This window comes from Neolamprologus multifasciatus, chromosome 10, assembly GCF_963576455.1.
Source record: "Neolamprologus multifasciatus chromosome 10, fNeoMul1.2, whole genome shotgun sequence".
NCBI classification, from domain to species: Eukaryota; Metazoa; Chordata; class Actinopteri; order Cichliformes; family Cichlidae; genus Neolamprologus; species Neolamprologus multifasciatus.
In genome coordinates this window covers 21,215,697-21,231,002 of record NC_140448.1, presented here as the reverse complement: position 1 = coordinate 21,231,002, position 15,306 = coordinate 21,215,697, and the positions used below count along the sequence as shown (strand labels likewise).

At 38.8% G+C, this 15,306-nt stretch overlaps 1 protein-coding gene across 2 annotated transcripts in view; it reads right to left on the bottom strand.

Moving 5' to 3' along the window:
* The window catches only part of septin8a (septin 8a), a 37,601-nt gene that overhangs the window by 6,555 nt on the left and 15,740 nt on the right, over positions 1-15,306 (bottom strand). Inside the window, exons 5-10 of one of the 2 annotated variants that reach the window (XM_085175484.1) lie at positions 13,857-14,018; positions 10,398-10,494; positions 4,488-4,656; positions 4,199-4,331; positions 3,014-3,183; positions 1-1,258 (exon numbers count right to left, since the gene is read on the bottom strand). The exon at positions 1-1,258 is cut by the window's left edge and continues 2,689 nt beyond it. In XM_085175484.1, coding sequence (XP_085031610.1) covers positions 1,255-1,258; positions 3,014-3,183; positions 4,199-4,331; positions 4,488-4,656; positions 10,398-10,494; positions 13,857-14,018 — 735 coding nt within the window. In that variant the 3' untranslated portion in view covers positions 1-1,254. The remainder of the gene's footprint in view (positions 1,259-3,013; positions 3,184-4,198; positions 4,332-4,487; positions 4,657-10,397; positions 10,495-13,856; positions 14,019-15,306) is intronic. The other variant, XM_085175483.1, reaches the window with a different exon arrangement.

Here is a 15,306-nt window from a genome sequence, read left to right as displayed (position 1 = left end):
GTCTTAATGTGCACCTGAGGGAATGAGAGTCTTCACCTGCCTGTGCTTCACTTTCAGCTCCACGCTGGGTAAATATAGACAAACAAATCATGGCAGAGACGCATCAAAGTCAGGAGTGGAAGAGTGGAAGGGGGGGCGGGGTTGCATTTATTTCCAAAAGACACACAGTAAATACAGCTGCTCTCTTCTACATCTGAGTGTAAACGCGTCTACATCAAGCTGAATAGTTTCCTGAATCCTGGGTTTACGTCGATATACTGGCTTTGTGTTTGCGTCCACTGTCATAACAGTCACATCGAGACGATCAACTCACCGTTTACAATAAAGTTAAATCACTTACGGACAATGTACACAATCATATGTGCATCTTATAACAATATCAGATTTAAAAACTAGTACATTTTGCATATTAAGCTTGGTAAGCTCTAGAAAATATTCACATACATTTAATGAGTTAAACTGAAACAGCACCAGAATATTGCATACACTTTTTTTAAAAAAAGACTTAAGATTATTAGGTTTAGGTTGTCAGCACCTATGTGTATGCAATATGCAGTACACAGGTACTCAGTTATTGCTATTTAAGTATATTATTTGGGCTTAATTGATTAAAAAAAAACAAAAAAAAACAACAACTTTAACTTTAACCAAGTTTAACCGACACATTTTATCTGGGCAATATTTCAGAAAGATCATGTATTTAAAAACAAAAATCTTTACTGATATTGTCTTTTATTATTTTTTTAATACTTGCTGAAGAGTTTCAAAAATGTTGCCCAGGTGTTACGTTGTAGTACCAAACAGTCAAAGGTTTGAATGGTTTTAAGCTCTTATTTCTTGTGTGGATAGTTAATGAAGAAACAAAAAGAAAACAAAATATTTAAATCACAATTAAGCAAAACAAAACGCATATACATACATATTTATTTTAAAAAGTGTCCAAAGGGGGGAAAAAAAAAAAAAAAAAAAAAAAGCAAAACAAACAAAAAAAGATCCTGAATAAATGAGATGGCCTCTGATGGAACGTGAATATCTTTGCTCATCATCTCTCACCATCTTTCACTCTTTTCTTCCCTGTGGCTTCACCATCATCATCATCCTCAGTGTCTTTGGTCCGTGTGCACAATATCAAGATGGAATGTCAGAACAAACAAACGAAAACAAACAAACCAACAAAAAACAGATGTTGTCGCTGCTATGGTGATGGAGGACAAATCCATGGCCGTGTGAGGAAGGGTATACAGCGCCCAAAAATTAACTGAAAAACAACGACAAACAATAAACAAAATAAATCGAATGAACAAACAGCGACTTTACTGAAATAATAAGTGAAATAAAAAAAGAGGGATCAGAAAAGGAGCGCTGAAGCAAAGAAGTTAGGAAGCTCAGATAAAATCATAGCGCATGTGCTGGTGAAAGAGGTGTGAACCTTTTAAACTACACTCTGTATGATGATTACTTTGAACACCAGTCCTGAGTGAAACGGCCAAAAATGATGTTCGGAAAAGCACAAAATGGAAGATCTGCAACAGGAACAAGAGTAATGCACGTGAGCGGCCACAAGATGGAGCCATAAGCCTGGTCAACTTGGTGGGAATGACCATGAAGACTTCACTGCCATTCACCTATGACCAAAGCTTGGCATACACACCGAGATGCTTTTTAACCACTCAGATGGCCACAAGCTTCACTCAAAACCAGCTCTGATTGTGATACAATGTGTAAGGGACCGCCAGCCAACAAAACAAAACTAACACAGATAAAGAACTGAAAAGGAGCTACACGATAGACTGAAGTAAAGTGAAACCTGAACATTGTACACGTTTGACTGTCTGAAATGGCCTTGCTTCTGTAAGCCACCACAGTGGATAATAACTGAAATCATCAACATGAGATTAAAGTGCAGACTTTCAGCTTTAACTCAAAATCCTGAATGAATGTGCAGGAATTACTGCTATTTGTTGATATATGTGCCCCATATTCACAGGACAAGTGACTGGCAGGTAGAAGGTTCGTGGCCAGGTCATTTCATGATAAACTGAGCAGATAAAAGTTGATTCCAAGTACTGAACTTGCATTTTGTAGCTCCTAATAAGGATTTCAAAACGTTATTAGCTTCAAGAAACTTCAAGCTAAACTTCTGTTTTACTACATGAGTTTTATGGAGGTTGAGCAAAAATGTTGGTCTAAGATCAAACTCATTTTATAGCTTCAACAGTCAAGTTGTACTTGACCTTTTGCATATAAAGGGTTGTCACTTTATCATTTTATCCCATCAGAAGGCCAAGACTAAACCAGAAGAAAGCAGCCTCTTATCAACAGTATGTGAACAAGTTGGTCTAAAGACAAAACAAGCTGAAGGCTCCTAGAATGCAGCTTTAAACGAAGGAATTTCAAAACAATGCCGACTGGGCTTTGAAACAACCGCAGCACCTTGATCCTGTGATGGGTGAGCTATAGATCACTATGCATCTCAGTGCAATACTGTACTTAAAAAGAAAGCATAAAATATAAAGTGGAAGATTTAACAACGATGAGCACACCCCTATTGAAATATCAGTTTTGCCCTTTCTGAGGTTTTCACTACCTCCTGACTGAGTATCCTGAATAATTAGAGCGAGGCAAAAGGAAAGAGTGAAAGCACAGGAAATGTTAAGCTTGGGCAGGACAAAAAGGAGAGGAAGTTTCCTTAACGCATGCCAGGCCTTTATAATGGTTGAAATGCTTGTGTATTGGAGACAGGTCAACAACAGGTCTAAAGCAGCAAAACACGCTCTATTCAAGGCTCCATAAATCCAAGGGAATTAGCAGAATGCTAACCTCGTGTATCAGTGTTACTCAGCAAAACAAGAAGAGACAAGAGCAGCGGGGAAATCATTTCAGGTTCTGAAGGCACACAGTGAAAGGCAAGATGATTACTTAAAGAAAGGAGTAGGGTTTAAAAAAGAAGCAGCTTCCTGTTACTGAGAGAAGAATGACACGAGTGAGTGACTTAAAGGAGGGACTGCCTTACTTTTTCTTGTCCTTGTCTTTCTTGACGGGCTGAGATAAGGACAGTGTCTCGGCTGCCGCCTTCCTCTTGTTAAAGGCGTTCATCTCCTCCTCCAGGTATCCTCGCTTATCCTCCACCTTCTTCTTCTCCTCCTGGTGCATCCGTTTCAGCTGCTCGAACTTTTCGTGCAACTGAGGGGGAGAAGACAAGTGTGGAGACGGACAAATGGGATGAGGACAAGTAAGACGAAACTTTAGAAGAAAGGGCAGTTTAGGAAGAGTTTGTCTGACTAATATTTTTATACTCAAACTGAACTGAACTATTTTTTCAGTGTATATAATTTTGTCTTGCATGGTTATATTACTAAGAGCAGCTTAAATAACCATATTATGAAGTGCAGTGAAAAACAGGGCATCCCCCTGTTTGCACTGCTTCCCTTGTGATCGACAACACACCATCATCTGCTATTGCAGTGTGCAACACTTTGGTATGTATAACACTGGATGCACTGCAGAGCTGCTCAAAGTGTTTTTGAGGGCCCTGTATAGTTGACAAGTAGACACTAAAACAAAATAGAAACTATTGAATGCAGGTGTTAAAGACCTAAAGTGTGGCTTTTATGGTTAGTGGGAGTCCTTAGCAACATTTTATGCACTCCTCAAGTACAACAAGGAAAGAATGCACTATTGTAGATTTCAATCGTAATACTATGATGGGAGGCAAAAACTCATCTCTTTCCAACACTGAGAAAGTTGGTGGTAAACTGTAGAAACTGCACAAAATTTAAAAATGCCAAGACAAACTTTCTTAGATCGTACATACAGTCAAGTTACAAACAATAACTTAAAGTGTTTGATCTGTGCATTTATTTCTGTGTAGTCACAGCTTCCTAAACTGACACTGAGTCATAACTTTGAGCCTCACTGTAGGGAAATAGTGTGATGAGGGTCTTGGTATTTTCTCACAGTGGCGCCAGATACGAGTGATTAGGATAAACCAATACAAACAGAGTCCGGTCATTCACATGTGCAGACACTTTGTCATATGTTAAAATGTGCTGAACTCAACAGGTTTTACAGATGCCATGCAAAACTGTGTGCACAATATTTCTGATCTTCTGACAAAAATGCACCTGAAGTTGATGTGTAGACATGTCAGGTGCAATTGACTATCAAATAAACGACAGCTCGGCTTTTCCAGACTGACCTCTCTCTCCTTGTCTTTAAGTTCTGCTTCCGTCTCTTTTACTTTGTTGACAAACATTTGCCGCATTTCTTCCTCTTTGCGCTGCAGATCCCCCAAGAACTCTTTCCTCTTAGCCTCATACGTCTCCTGAAGGCTACAGAGCAGTAAAGCCAGGACAGAGAACAGAAACAAAGAAAGATTAGGCACAGTCTTCAAAAGATAATCGTTTCCTTTCATTGCTGTTGACAGTTGGTTGGCTGTGTGAGCCTTTCGATAAACGCATTGTCTGTGTTGCACTGGGTGTGTCTACCTGAATGGCTCGCTGTCAGGATCTGTATCTTTGAAACCCATCTCCTCGAGCTTGCAGCGCCGGTACAGCTCATAATGGCGGGCATGTGTCTGCTCCCTCAGATCCTCCATGTTGACTCTGATCAGCATCTCTCTGAGCTTTACAAAGTCGCAGTGGCTCTCGTTCTCAACTAAAAGGACAAATAACGAACGCCATGAGTACAGCAGCAGAGACTCAGGAGGCCCTTTTAGTTATTCCCTCCACATTAGACTCCTCTGGTGTCCAAATAATGTTGTTTTCTGTCCTTGCTTCACGCCTTCATTCAGTGCCTGGCCATCATTTTCAAATGACTTTAACATGCCATCTGTCACTCCCTCAGCCTCTCTTCCTCTTAAAAGCAGGAATGTGAAGCCTCCACAGGAAACAGATAATTCAGCATGTACATATTCGCCATCCTGAGTGATTAAATTAAACCAGAGCAATTTTTTTCCAGCAGACTTCATATTCTGCACTTTTCATGCTCACTTGTTCAACTGGAGAGAACTTTCACTTTAGTTTCACGTTTGAGTGAGTCTCACACTTAAATGCCTTCATGGTGACGAAAGGGCAGGAAGTGTTTCCTGCCTCACAGACTGACAGCAGAGGAGGGGAGAGGGGATGATGGGTGCCCTGGGCATCCACTCTGTTGAAGCCTTCAGTCACAGGTCACCTCACCCCATCAAAACAATAAGGACTGTTCTGATAATAAAATGTGTTTCATTTTGAGGCCAAAGCTAAGATCTGTAATGGCAGAAAAACCTAAAATGACTAAACATTTTGTACAGTAAAACCATCTCAAAGTTAAGATAAAACAAGTGAGTCATAAAGAGCTAATACAGGCAGAAAGAAAAGTCAAACAAGCACTTTGGGGGACTGTAGATCAGGAAGTACTATAAACCAGCTGTATAAATGCAGTCCATTTGCCATTATTTACTGAAGTTCTGACGCGAGTTTTGTATTTTAGCTAATACTGACAGTTTCCCACCATAAAACGATGATCTTCCATTCAACTATAGCTAGCGAGAATCCCAATGCTTGCTACAGATCTTCTGTTGCTGAGAGAAATCTTATTAAAATAAAATAAAAACAAAAAGGGTTTAACTTATGTGCAACATCATTTGTTCAGATCAAACATGCAAGGCAAGACTTCAGTACATTAAATAAAAACTTTTAATACCTTCTGAGGTCATTCTCTCTCTTTTTGTCTATATTGGAAACTAACTTGAAAAACATCTTCAGTAGGCTTTTTTTGTTTTGCTTTTAAATAACAGGAAACGATTTGGAGAACAATGAATGGAGTATTAGTAGACCCCAAGGATATCTTATTAGACTCTTTGACTAAACTAAAAAAAAAATAAAAGCATAACTCATTAAAAAATTTGTTGAAAGTCAAGTTCATCAACCTACTGGCAAAATTGAGCAACCCCTTAAGATTACTTTGGTTGCTTCAGACCCGGTTTGTGAAGAAAGGTCACCGTGGTGAGAAAATACAAAGGCATTATGTTTAAATACCACCAGAAGCTCTAAGGATGAATAAACAACAGCGGTGGCATTCACAAAGCACAATTAGCATGGCAATTAGTTTTTCCAGGTGGACACAGATGTGAAAGTCTGCAGAGGATGACGTTAAAATATAACAATGTAACATAAATATTTAAACAAAACAACAAAGGGTAACTTAAAAAAAAAAAAGAAGGCATTCCTTTATTAGACTTGGACAAAACACAAAATAAACTAACAAATTCTTTTGAAACCAAAATTAATTTAAAAAATCAGCAGTCATTCAGCTGCATGACTCAGTCACTCGTGTATTTTTTGCTCAAATTTGCTGGCTAACCGCACATCATTAGTGGAAAAAACATGGGTTAAAAAAAGAAACTAGCCGTTTACTGGGGCTGCATCCAGGCTACAGAAAATTATTGTTCATTTGGCATCTAATAGCCTCTCTTCTGCACACTACCACCACTACCACCACACCCCCGTGAGGACTGAATGAAGGCCAACTCTCCAACTGCCTGCAGCACTGAGCCCTCAAGATACAGAAGCACATGGCTCTGCTGGTACACAGACACATGCACAGAAATACAGAAGCAAGCAAGAGAGATGTGGCTCCAAATAAAGTTATCAAAAGTAAACATTCATGCAATTAAAAATCTAGAATGATCGGTTTGTACTGGGTTGATTAACTGCTCCATGAGTCTTTGGAAAGGCTAAAAGATAAATGAAAGATAAATATTACAGATTAGGGAAAGCTTTGCCTCATCATATACATCCTTCAGTCTCTGCTGAATCCTTGAATTCCTTACTGCTTTCCAAATATTTATTCCCTGCGCCAAGGAGGTAGGTAGGATTTTGATAGTGTCATTCTATCTGTAAACACCATAGCTCAAACTGTTTTGAAACAATTCTGATCAAACTTAGTAGAGGTGTAGAGTGGGGTCATGTTAACAATCCATTAAAATCTGGCTTATATCCACCAAGGTCTTCAAGGTCAACTCACTGACTTATTGTGCAAATATTGACAAAAAGCCTTATAGCCAAGTGTGGGCGATATAGAGTTGTTGAAATTGACAACAGGTTTTCACACTGACAAGAAAATATTGGCATGGAACATTAACCCTAACCCTTTAATTTTATTACAGTACAGTAATGGGTTATAACCATTTAAATTAAAACAATTTGGGCACATGTACAATGATGTGGGTCATTAATGCTTTCTTCAAGAATTTTAAGATGGACAGATGGAAATATTCACAATTTGCTAATCTCTCACTGTCTTGCTGTGGGCTTATATACATACTATGTGTATATACTATTATGATATTTAAATGGTAATAAAAGCGAGTCATGTTGTAAAGTACATGCCGTACTTCATGCAGGGATGTGGGAACCAGCAGTGCTGTCTTTTACAGCAATAAAGACGTGATCTCACCTCATATTACTTCAGTGCATGATCATTTCCTCTGGGGCCGTGTCTAGACTCTTCTTCTTTCTTTTTTTTTACTTGTTTGTATAAGAGAACATTAATAAATTGTGGTCAAATAATGCTCTTGTACAGTGAGGCTGTTTGGGTGGTGACGAGTCTTCGGGCGCGTTTGGTGAGGAGTTCTGAATTTAAAAACCCAGGGTCACTGTTTATTTCTGCTTTCTGCTGAAATATTAAAACCAACGAAATATCGATGGACCGATTACATTCTCAGAAGAAAATAAGTCTGTGAAAAACTTGATCTATGTGATTATTTAGTAGCTTTTAGTGATACTTTTACTGAGTAGATTAATGCTGAATAATACTTTTTTTTTTTCCAAATCAAAAACAAATGTACGTTTCTGAACTTACATAAATCTACACATTCTCAGTATTTACGTTAGTTTATGTGATTAGGGATGTGTAATTTGATGCCAGAAAAATATTCTTAATTTTGTGTTGTTTTCTATCTATGTGAATAGTAACACATGGAAAGATGCAGAGAAGGTCTGCTACGTGTCACAGATGTCTGGAGTTCAGAGATAACAGTACAATAAGATCTTGGGGAAGATTAACTACACACACACACACACACACACACACACACACAAAGACCCCCTGAATAACTCTTTTAGTCAGCAGACAGCACTCGTCTGTCTTTCTTCAAGCTCATGGAAATTTCTCATGACTCTTTAAGAGGTTACCATAACCCATCTATATGACATCTGGCATCTACAAACTGTTTCCACAGATTGAGAGCCTCCCTTCAGTCAGCTGCATGTTGTAAAACACAGAGACCTCTGTGCTCAGATACTGTGACAAGTGTGTTGTATGAATGATGAGCAATCAGTGTGAAAGCAGGGCTGAGTCAAAATGGAAGCAGCTTTGCTGTATTATATCCCATCAATTTAGACTTTTGATGCCAGACATTGATGGACTTTACTGATGAGACATAACCATGCAGACAACAACAAGCTTCAAGAGTCTACTGCACAAATTATAGTTGTTTCTAAATACAAAAATAAACAAATACTACATACCTGCTTGCAACTATAGTACATTATTGTGTGTTGTGTAATATATAAGAACACTTGTAAAAATAAGAAAAGCAACCAGGAAAGAAATGAGCTTACAGCAGGGCTGACAAAACTTTTTTGCAGTAAGCACCAGTCTGTCAGATGGTTGACTGGACTAGAGCAGCACAGTGACCAATAAGTCCAGAGGAATCCATCCATCCATCCCACAGGAGACACGCAGTAGGCTTTAGAAATAACCACAGTGTCCTCTGAGGGTTGGAGAATGAGAGTGGCCAGTAGATAATGGAGAGAGGAGAGGAAGAGAGGACGGGTGAGGGAGGGAGCAGTAAACGAAAAAGGAAGGAAGGAAGCGAGAGATGGAGGGAGAGTGGAAGGGAGTGAGTGAGGTTCTCTGAGAGGATGACTCCCACATGAGCAGTAATATTCTCACAGCATAAATGTGTGTGTGTGTGTGTGTGTGTGTGTGCGTGTGTGCGTGCGTGCGTGCGTGTGTGTGTGTCATGATTAAATTAAACTGTTTACCATCATTGACAAACACAGAGGAATGAGCTGTGGGAAACAAAAACTCCCAAGAAACCCGACGTCTCCACGGGCAACGCATTCATGCCAATATCCAGGCATACATCCAGGCTCTGCACGCCTACAAACACAATGCACGGAGCTAAAGACGAGACATCGTTAACGATAAACTGTCTACGTGCGCACAGAGACACTGTCAAAACGATCTCCATACTTCATTTTAGTGTCACTCCGCATAAAGTGACACTGACAGCTGTGGAGGGCATTCTGCATTAACGGGTAAAAATAAACAGGAAAACTATGGGATGCACTCGCCACTTTGCCACGTGCAGGAAACATCCTTCACCAAGGATACTTAACTGAGTAAAACGTCCTTAACAAACAAAAAACAAATAAAAAACAAGAACAACAAAAAAAAAGTAGTGAGTCCAACTACTAGTTTTTATTTTGTTTTGTTTTTAATTAAAAATGAATCATATGATTCAGAGCTTTGTCAGTCATATATTATTTTTTACTGTACATAATAATTCAGGTTACTTTTCTTTCCAATGGCTTTATTGTTTTTCTCATTCTACTTTCTCAAATACAGAGTTACTGCCTGGTATGACTTTTAATATGGTAAAACAGCCACATGAACACCCAAACACAGGCACAAGGACACTGAGTCACGTACTTCCTCAGATATATAAAAATAAACAAAAGATAAAAATCCCACATGACCACTTTCAGCCACATTCACAGCACAGCAAAAACAAGAAAATCAAGCAAACTTATAAAACGGCGTAACAGCAACTGTACAACAGTTCAGCGTTTGTGCCAATATCCCAAACATTCACCTGTCACACATTAGGTACGCTTATTCAAACACTCAATAATGCAAATGCCTAATTAGCCAATTACAACTTAGTACTTTTAGGTAAAGAGACATGGTCAAGATGACCTGCTGAAATTCAAACAAGGGCATTAAAAGGGGAAGAAAGGTCACTTAGGCAACTTTGAATGTGGCATGGTTTTTGGTGCCAGAGTGGTCGTGCTGAGTAATTCAGAAACTACTGATGGTTCAAAAAAGAGGAAGTATCTGATGACTAGTAGTGCTCTAGAAGAAAAGGCCTTGCTGATGTCAGAAGTCAGAAGGGAGTGACCAGACTTCTTTGAACTGATAGCAAGGCAAAACTAATAATCATTCACTACAACCAAGGTATGCAGAAGAGCATCTCTGAACACCCTGAAACCTTGAAGCAGATGGACTACAGCAGCAGAAGAGCACACAGGGTCCTTTAATGATTCAATGATCCTTTAATAAACCAGCTATTTGATTGTAAAATACAAACACAACATATTGTGGTTAAATTTCTTGTCAGCATCTCTCACCTTGAACAACACCCCAGGGGTACTGTCTGGCCCTCACTGCTTTGTTCCCCACTTTGACTTCTTCCACACTCCCGACTACAGCAAATGGCAGATGGGCCTGCACAGAAAAACAGGTTAGTGTCAAAAAGCTTTTTACAAAAAAGGTTCTTACTGGTGCAATAAGCAGGGGACCAGGGTACACTGCCCTAAGGAGATTTTTTTTTATTCTTTACAGAACAAGTCAATTTTCAGTAGGCTGTGGTGTAAACTGCACTAAAACGAACAAGAAGGATAAGCTGTTTCACTGTGTTTGTCTGCTCTCTTATCCTTCACAACCAAACCACACCAGTGCAAAGCGTAACCATGTTTACATATGAGCTGCACCAGTGATCGGTTTCACGTTTTAAAACAAAATGGGTCTCCCAACTGCGGCTCAGATGGGAGACATATTTTGTTGAAGTGATTAAACACACACGCTTTATTATTGCTCTCGGAGCTACTATGCTTCATTAAGACCAACATTTAGGAGGCAATGCAGGGGAAACATGCCTGACACGCTACCTCAAAAATTAGATGGCGAGTTGAAACCAGCTGGCTGGTTACAGCTCAGAGGAACCAGCAAGCTGGCGAGTGTGGGTGCTGATGTAACCAACTATGAATAGACCGGGATACTGTACAAGGACACTGCCTCGGAGAACCAAATGCTGTCTTGTTCACCATTTTTGTACATGCGTGGGTGTGTGTTTAAACATTATGATTATACATGAGAGGCATAATGAAATCTGATCTAAAAATAGACAGATATTATCATGAAAATGCACTTGTGCCTGATGCTTCAGCAAAGGTCTGTAGCATACGTTTAATTATAATCCTACTTGTAAGATGAAACTTAAGTTGTGTGCATTCAATTTTGTCATTCAGTCTGCAAACACACCTACTATAAAAGTCTTGCATGAATTCTGATCAAACTCTATAGGACTGTAGACTGGAGTTGTGAAGGTCAAAGTGATAATAATGCTATACAGAGCTATTTAAAATTATGTTTCTTACTGCTACTGTTTGTATTATTTTGTATAGGTAATGATATATGGTGAATCTAAATATCACGTCACTTTGGACCTCTTCTTCAAGGTCAAGTAAGGTCAAACTTTCATAAAATGCTTTTTATCTTTTAAACTACGCTTAAAATTTACTGTCTTTGTCTGTATTGACAAGTGATACTGATACAGTGGGATGCAAAAGTTTGGACAACCTTGTTAATAGTCATTATTTTCCTGTATAAATCGTTGGTTGTTACAATAAAAAAAATGTCAGTTAAATATATCATATAGGAGACACATCATATTGGAGTGAAATGAAGATTATTGGATTTACAGAAAGTGTGCAATGATTGTTTAAACAAAATCAAGCAGGTGCATAAATTTGGGCACTGTTGTCATTTTATTGATTCCAAAACCTTTAGAACTAATTATTGGAACTCAAATTGGCTTGGGAAGCTCAGTGACCCCTGACCTACATACACAGGTGAATCCAATAATGAGAAAGAGTATTTAAGGGGGTCAATTGTAACTTTCCCTCCTCTTTTAATTTTCTCTGAAGAGTAGCAACACGGGGGTCTCAAAACAACTCTCAAATGACCCTACGACAAAGATTGTTCACCATCATGGTTTTTAGGGGAAGGATACAGAAAGCTGTCTCAGAGATTTAAGCTGTCTGTTTCCACAGTTAGGAACATATTGAGAAAATGGAAGGCCACAGGCTCAGTTCAAGTTGAGGCTCGAAGTGGCAGACCAAGAAAAATCTCGGACATACAGAAGCGACCACTGGTGAGAACAGTCAGAGTCAACCCACAGACCAGCACCAAAGACCTACAACATCATCTTGCAGCAGATGGAGTCATTGTGCATCATATGCTGTATATGAGAGTGATGCAGAGGAAGCCTTTTCTCTGCCCACAGCACAAACAGAGCTGCTTGAGGTTTGCTAAAGCACATTTGGACAAGCCAGCTTCATTCTGGAATAAGGTGCTGTGGACTGATGAAACAAAAATTGAGTTATTTGGGCATAACAAGGGGCGTTATGCATGGATGAAAAAGAACACAGCATTCCAAGAAAAACACCTGCTACCTACAGTAAAATATGGTGGTGGTTCCATCATGCTGTGGGGCTGTGTGGCCAGTGCAGGGACTGGGAATCTTGTCAAAGTTGAGGGACACATGGATTCCACTCAGTATCAGCAGATTCTGGAGACCAATGTCCAGGAATCAGTGACAAAGCTGAAGCTGCGCCAGGGCTGGATCTTTCAACAAGACAGTGACCCGAAACACTGCTCAAAATCCACTAAGGCATTCATGCAGAGGAACAAGTACAACGTTCTGTGGTGTGAGTTAAAGAGAGCTGTCCATGCTTGGAAGCCATCAAACCTGAATAAACTAGAGATGTTTTGTAAAGAGGAATGGTCCAAAATACCTTCAACCACAATCCAGACTCTCATTGGAAGCTACAGGAAGCGTTTAGAGGCTGTAATTTCTGCAAAAGGCGGATCTACTAAATATTGATTTCATTTCTTTTTTGTGGTGCCCAAATTTATGCACCTGTCTGATTTTGTTTAAACAATTATTGCACACTTTCTGTAAATCCAATAAACTTCATTTCACTTCTCAAATATCACTGTGTGTGTCTCCTATATGATATATTTAACTGACATTTTTTTTTATCGTAACAACCAACGATTTATACAGGAAAATAAAGACTATTAACAAGGTTGCCCAAACCTTTGCATCCCACTGTATATGGGGATATATGGGGATTCCAAATATCACATAATAGTTTGCATCCAAATATCATGTAACATTTGACCTCTCACCTCACGAAATCTGCCTTTCTTTCACGCTGATGCCAAAATGTGTTATATCTTTAATGAAAGCTTTATGAAGAGAAAGAAAATGAGCCGACTGGTTATATAGAAGTATACTTCAGTAAAATATTATATAATACGCTGAAGTTATTCATACCCAGTTATTTATAATTCAATACATTTTACCAATTACCTACTCCTCTATTAAGTTTATATACAAAATACAATACTGTTCCCTTAAAAGTAAATAAGGCCCAGAGAGTGAGCTCCCATGGCACAGGTTTGTGCACTCAGAGTGCCTGTTATGGTTATGCTTGCATAGGCAGACTAGTGCAGAATTTCTTTTTAGTTCTTGTTACAAACTAAAAAGAAGAATAGAAAAGTGCCAATCAGTGCAATCAGTGGGTCCAACGACATATGATCCTTGTATATAGCTACATACCCACGGTTAGCTAGTGTTTGCAAATAATATAAATATTTTACAAAGTATACAGTCAAAATTGTGAGACTGTAATTCATTGACTCTTTATTTATGGCGTTTTAGTCAAAGCATATGTTACCGTCATCAAAACAAAGAATGTTTTTGACTTTTTAAGTGTTTTTGTGCCAAAAATATTACTTACATTCATGGAGGCATTGATCTCACTGACAGTTTCATCATCTGTTGGGAACTGATATATCTGGACGCCGTTGCTCACCAGCTCGCTCATTATCTTTATTTTGAATTTATGAAGCTCACTCTTGGAGATTGTGTCCGCTTTGGCAATGATGGGAATTATGTTGACCTGCGGAAATAATGACCAAAAAAAAAGTGAGATAGTTATTAAATATGTGGTGCACTGCACTGTTGTTGCTAATGTGGTGGAGTCTTCCAAAAATGATAACGCAAAGACGTTTTGTGTTACATTATGGAAGCATTTGGTTTAGCCTGGTTTAAACGCTGACATGACAAAACAAAAGGATGCACAGGAAACACCCAAATGTTTTCAGATCATGACAGATTACAGCAATTGTCATCTAACCATCATGAGCAAACACTGCTTAAAAAACATTAAAGCTACATTAAATATATTGAGGTTTTAAACAGCTGTGTAGCGCATCTATAAGACCATGCACAGTTAACTGAATAGCAAATAAGCCCAATCAGAACCCCGACTGATAAATAAAACAAACAGTGATTATGAAAACAAATTCGGCTCCATCTACAATCAGCAGCAGATGTGAAGAAATAAACACACAGTTTGTCTGCATTCCTCTGTACGGCTGCATTCCCCAGATCACCAACTGGGAAGATGGGCAGGACTCCCACAGATCCACACAGCAATTCCACAGCGCGCCTTAGAGTATGAGTCAGAGCTTGTTAAAAATCTGATTTGAATCTCATCATATTTTGTTGGCTCGTTAATTTGCAGCGGGGTGGCCAGTATCAGGTTTTAACCCTTATTTAACAAACTAATTTATCTAATCTCGGTGTTATATTTGCTCGCTTCCCACAACTGAGTTTTCCCAGCTGACCAAAGATCATTCCCAAACAGTTAATGTTTGTTCTGAGGGACGAGGAGCGCCAGCTGTGACCACATTAAAGCAGTTCACAGGAAAGATAATCCCTGAAAAAACAGCCCAATATTTTTGGCACTTTGTCATTTAATGTTATACAGGGAAATATCTCTGAGTGTGCAGGTGAGACCACGCTGATACAGTCTGAGCCTTAATAATGAAAACGCTTACAGAACAATATGAAAACACCTAATATGAATGGATCCCATTATTATCGTTTGTGTTACATAATTATTTGGATAATGAGCTGCTTAACTCAGCTTTCATAATGAAGTTCCTGTAATTTCTGGGCTTTGGTGAACAAAAAATTGATGTACAACACTGCTGTGGAGTCAATTTTTCACCTTTTTTAAAGGCTGGATTTATTTATAGATATAACACTGCTATGATAAATTACTTATTGCATGCCGCTCGTAATAGATTAGTTTGAATCATCATGTGTTTATTGTTTCAAGAAAAAATAAATACATGATGACTCTTGGGGACGCTCTGGAGTATTTCCTGATTTTTTTATCT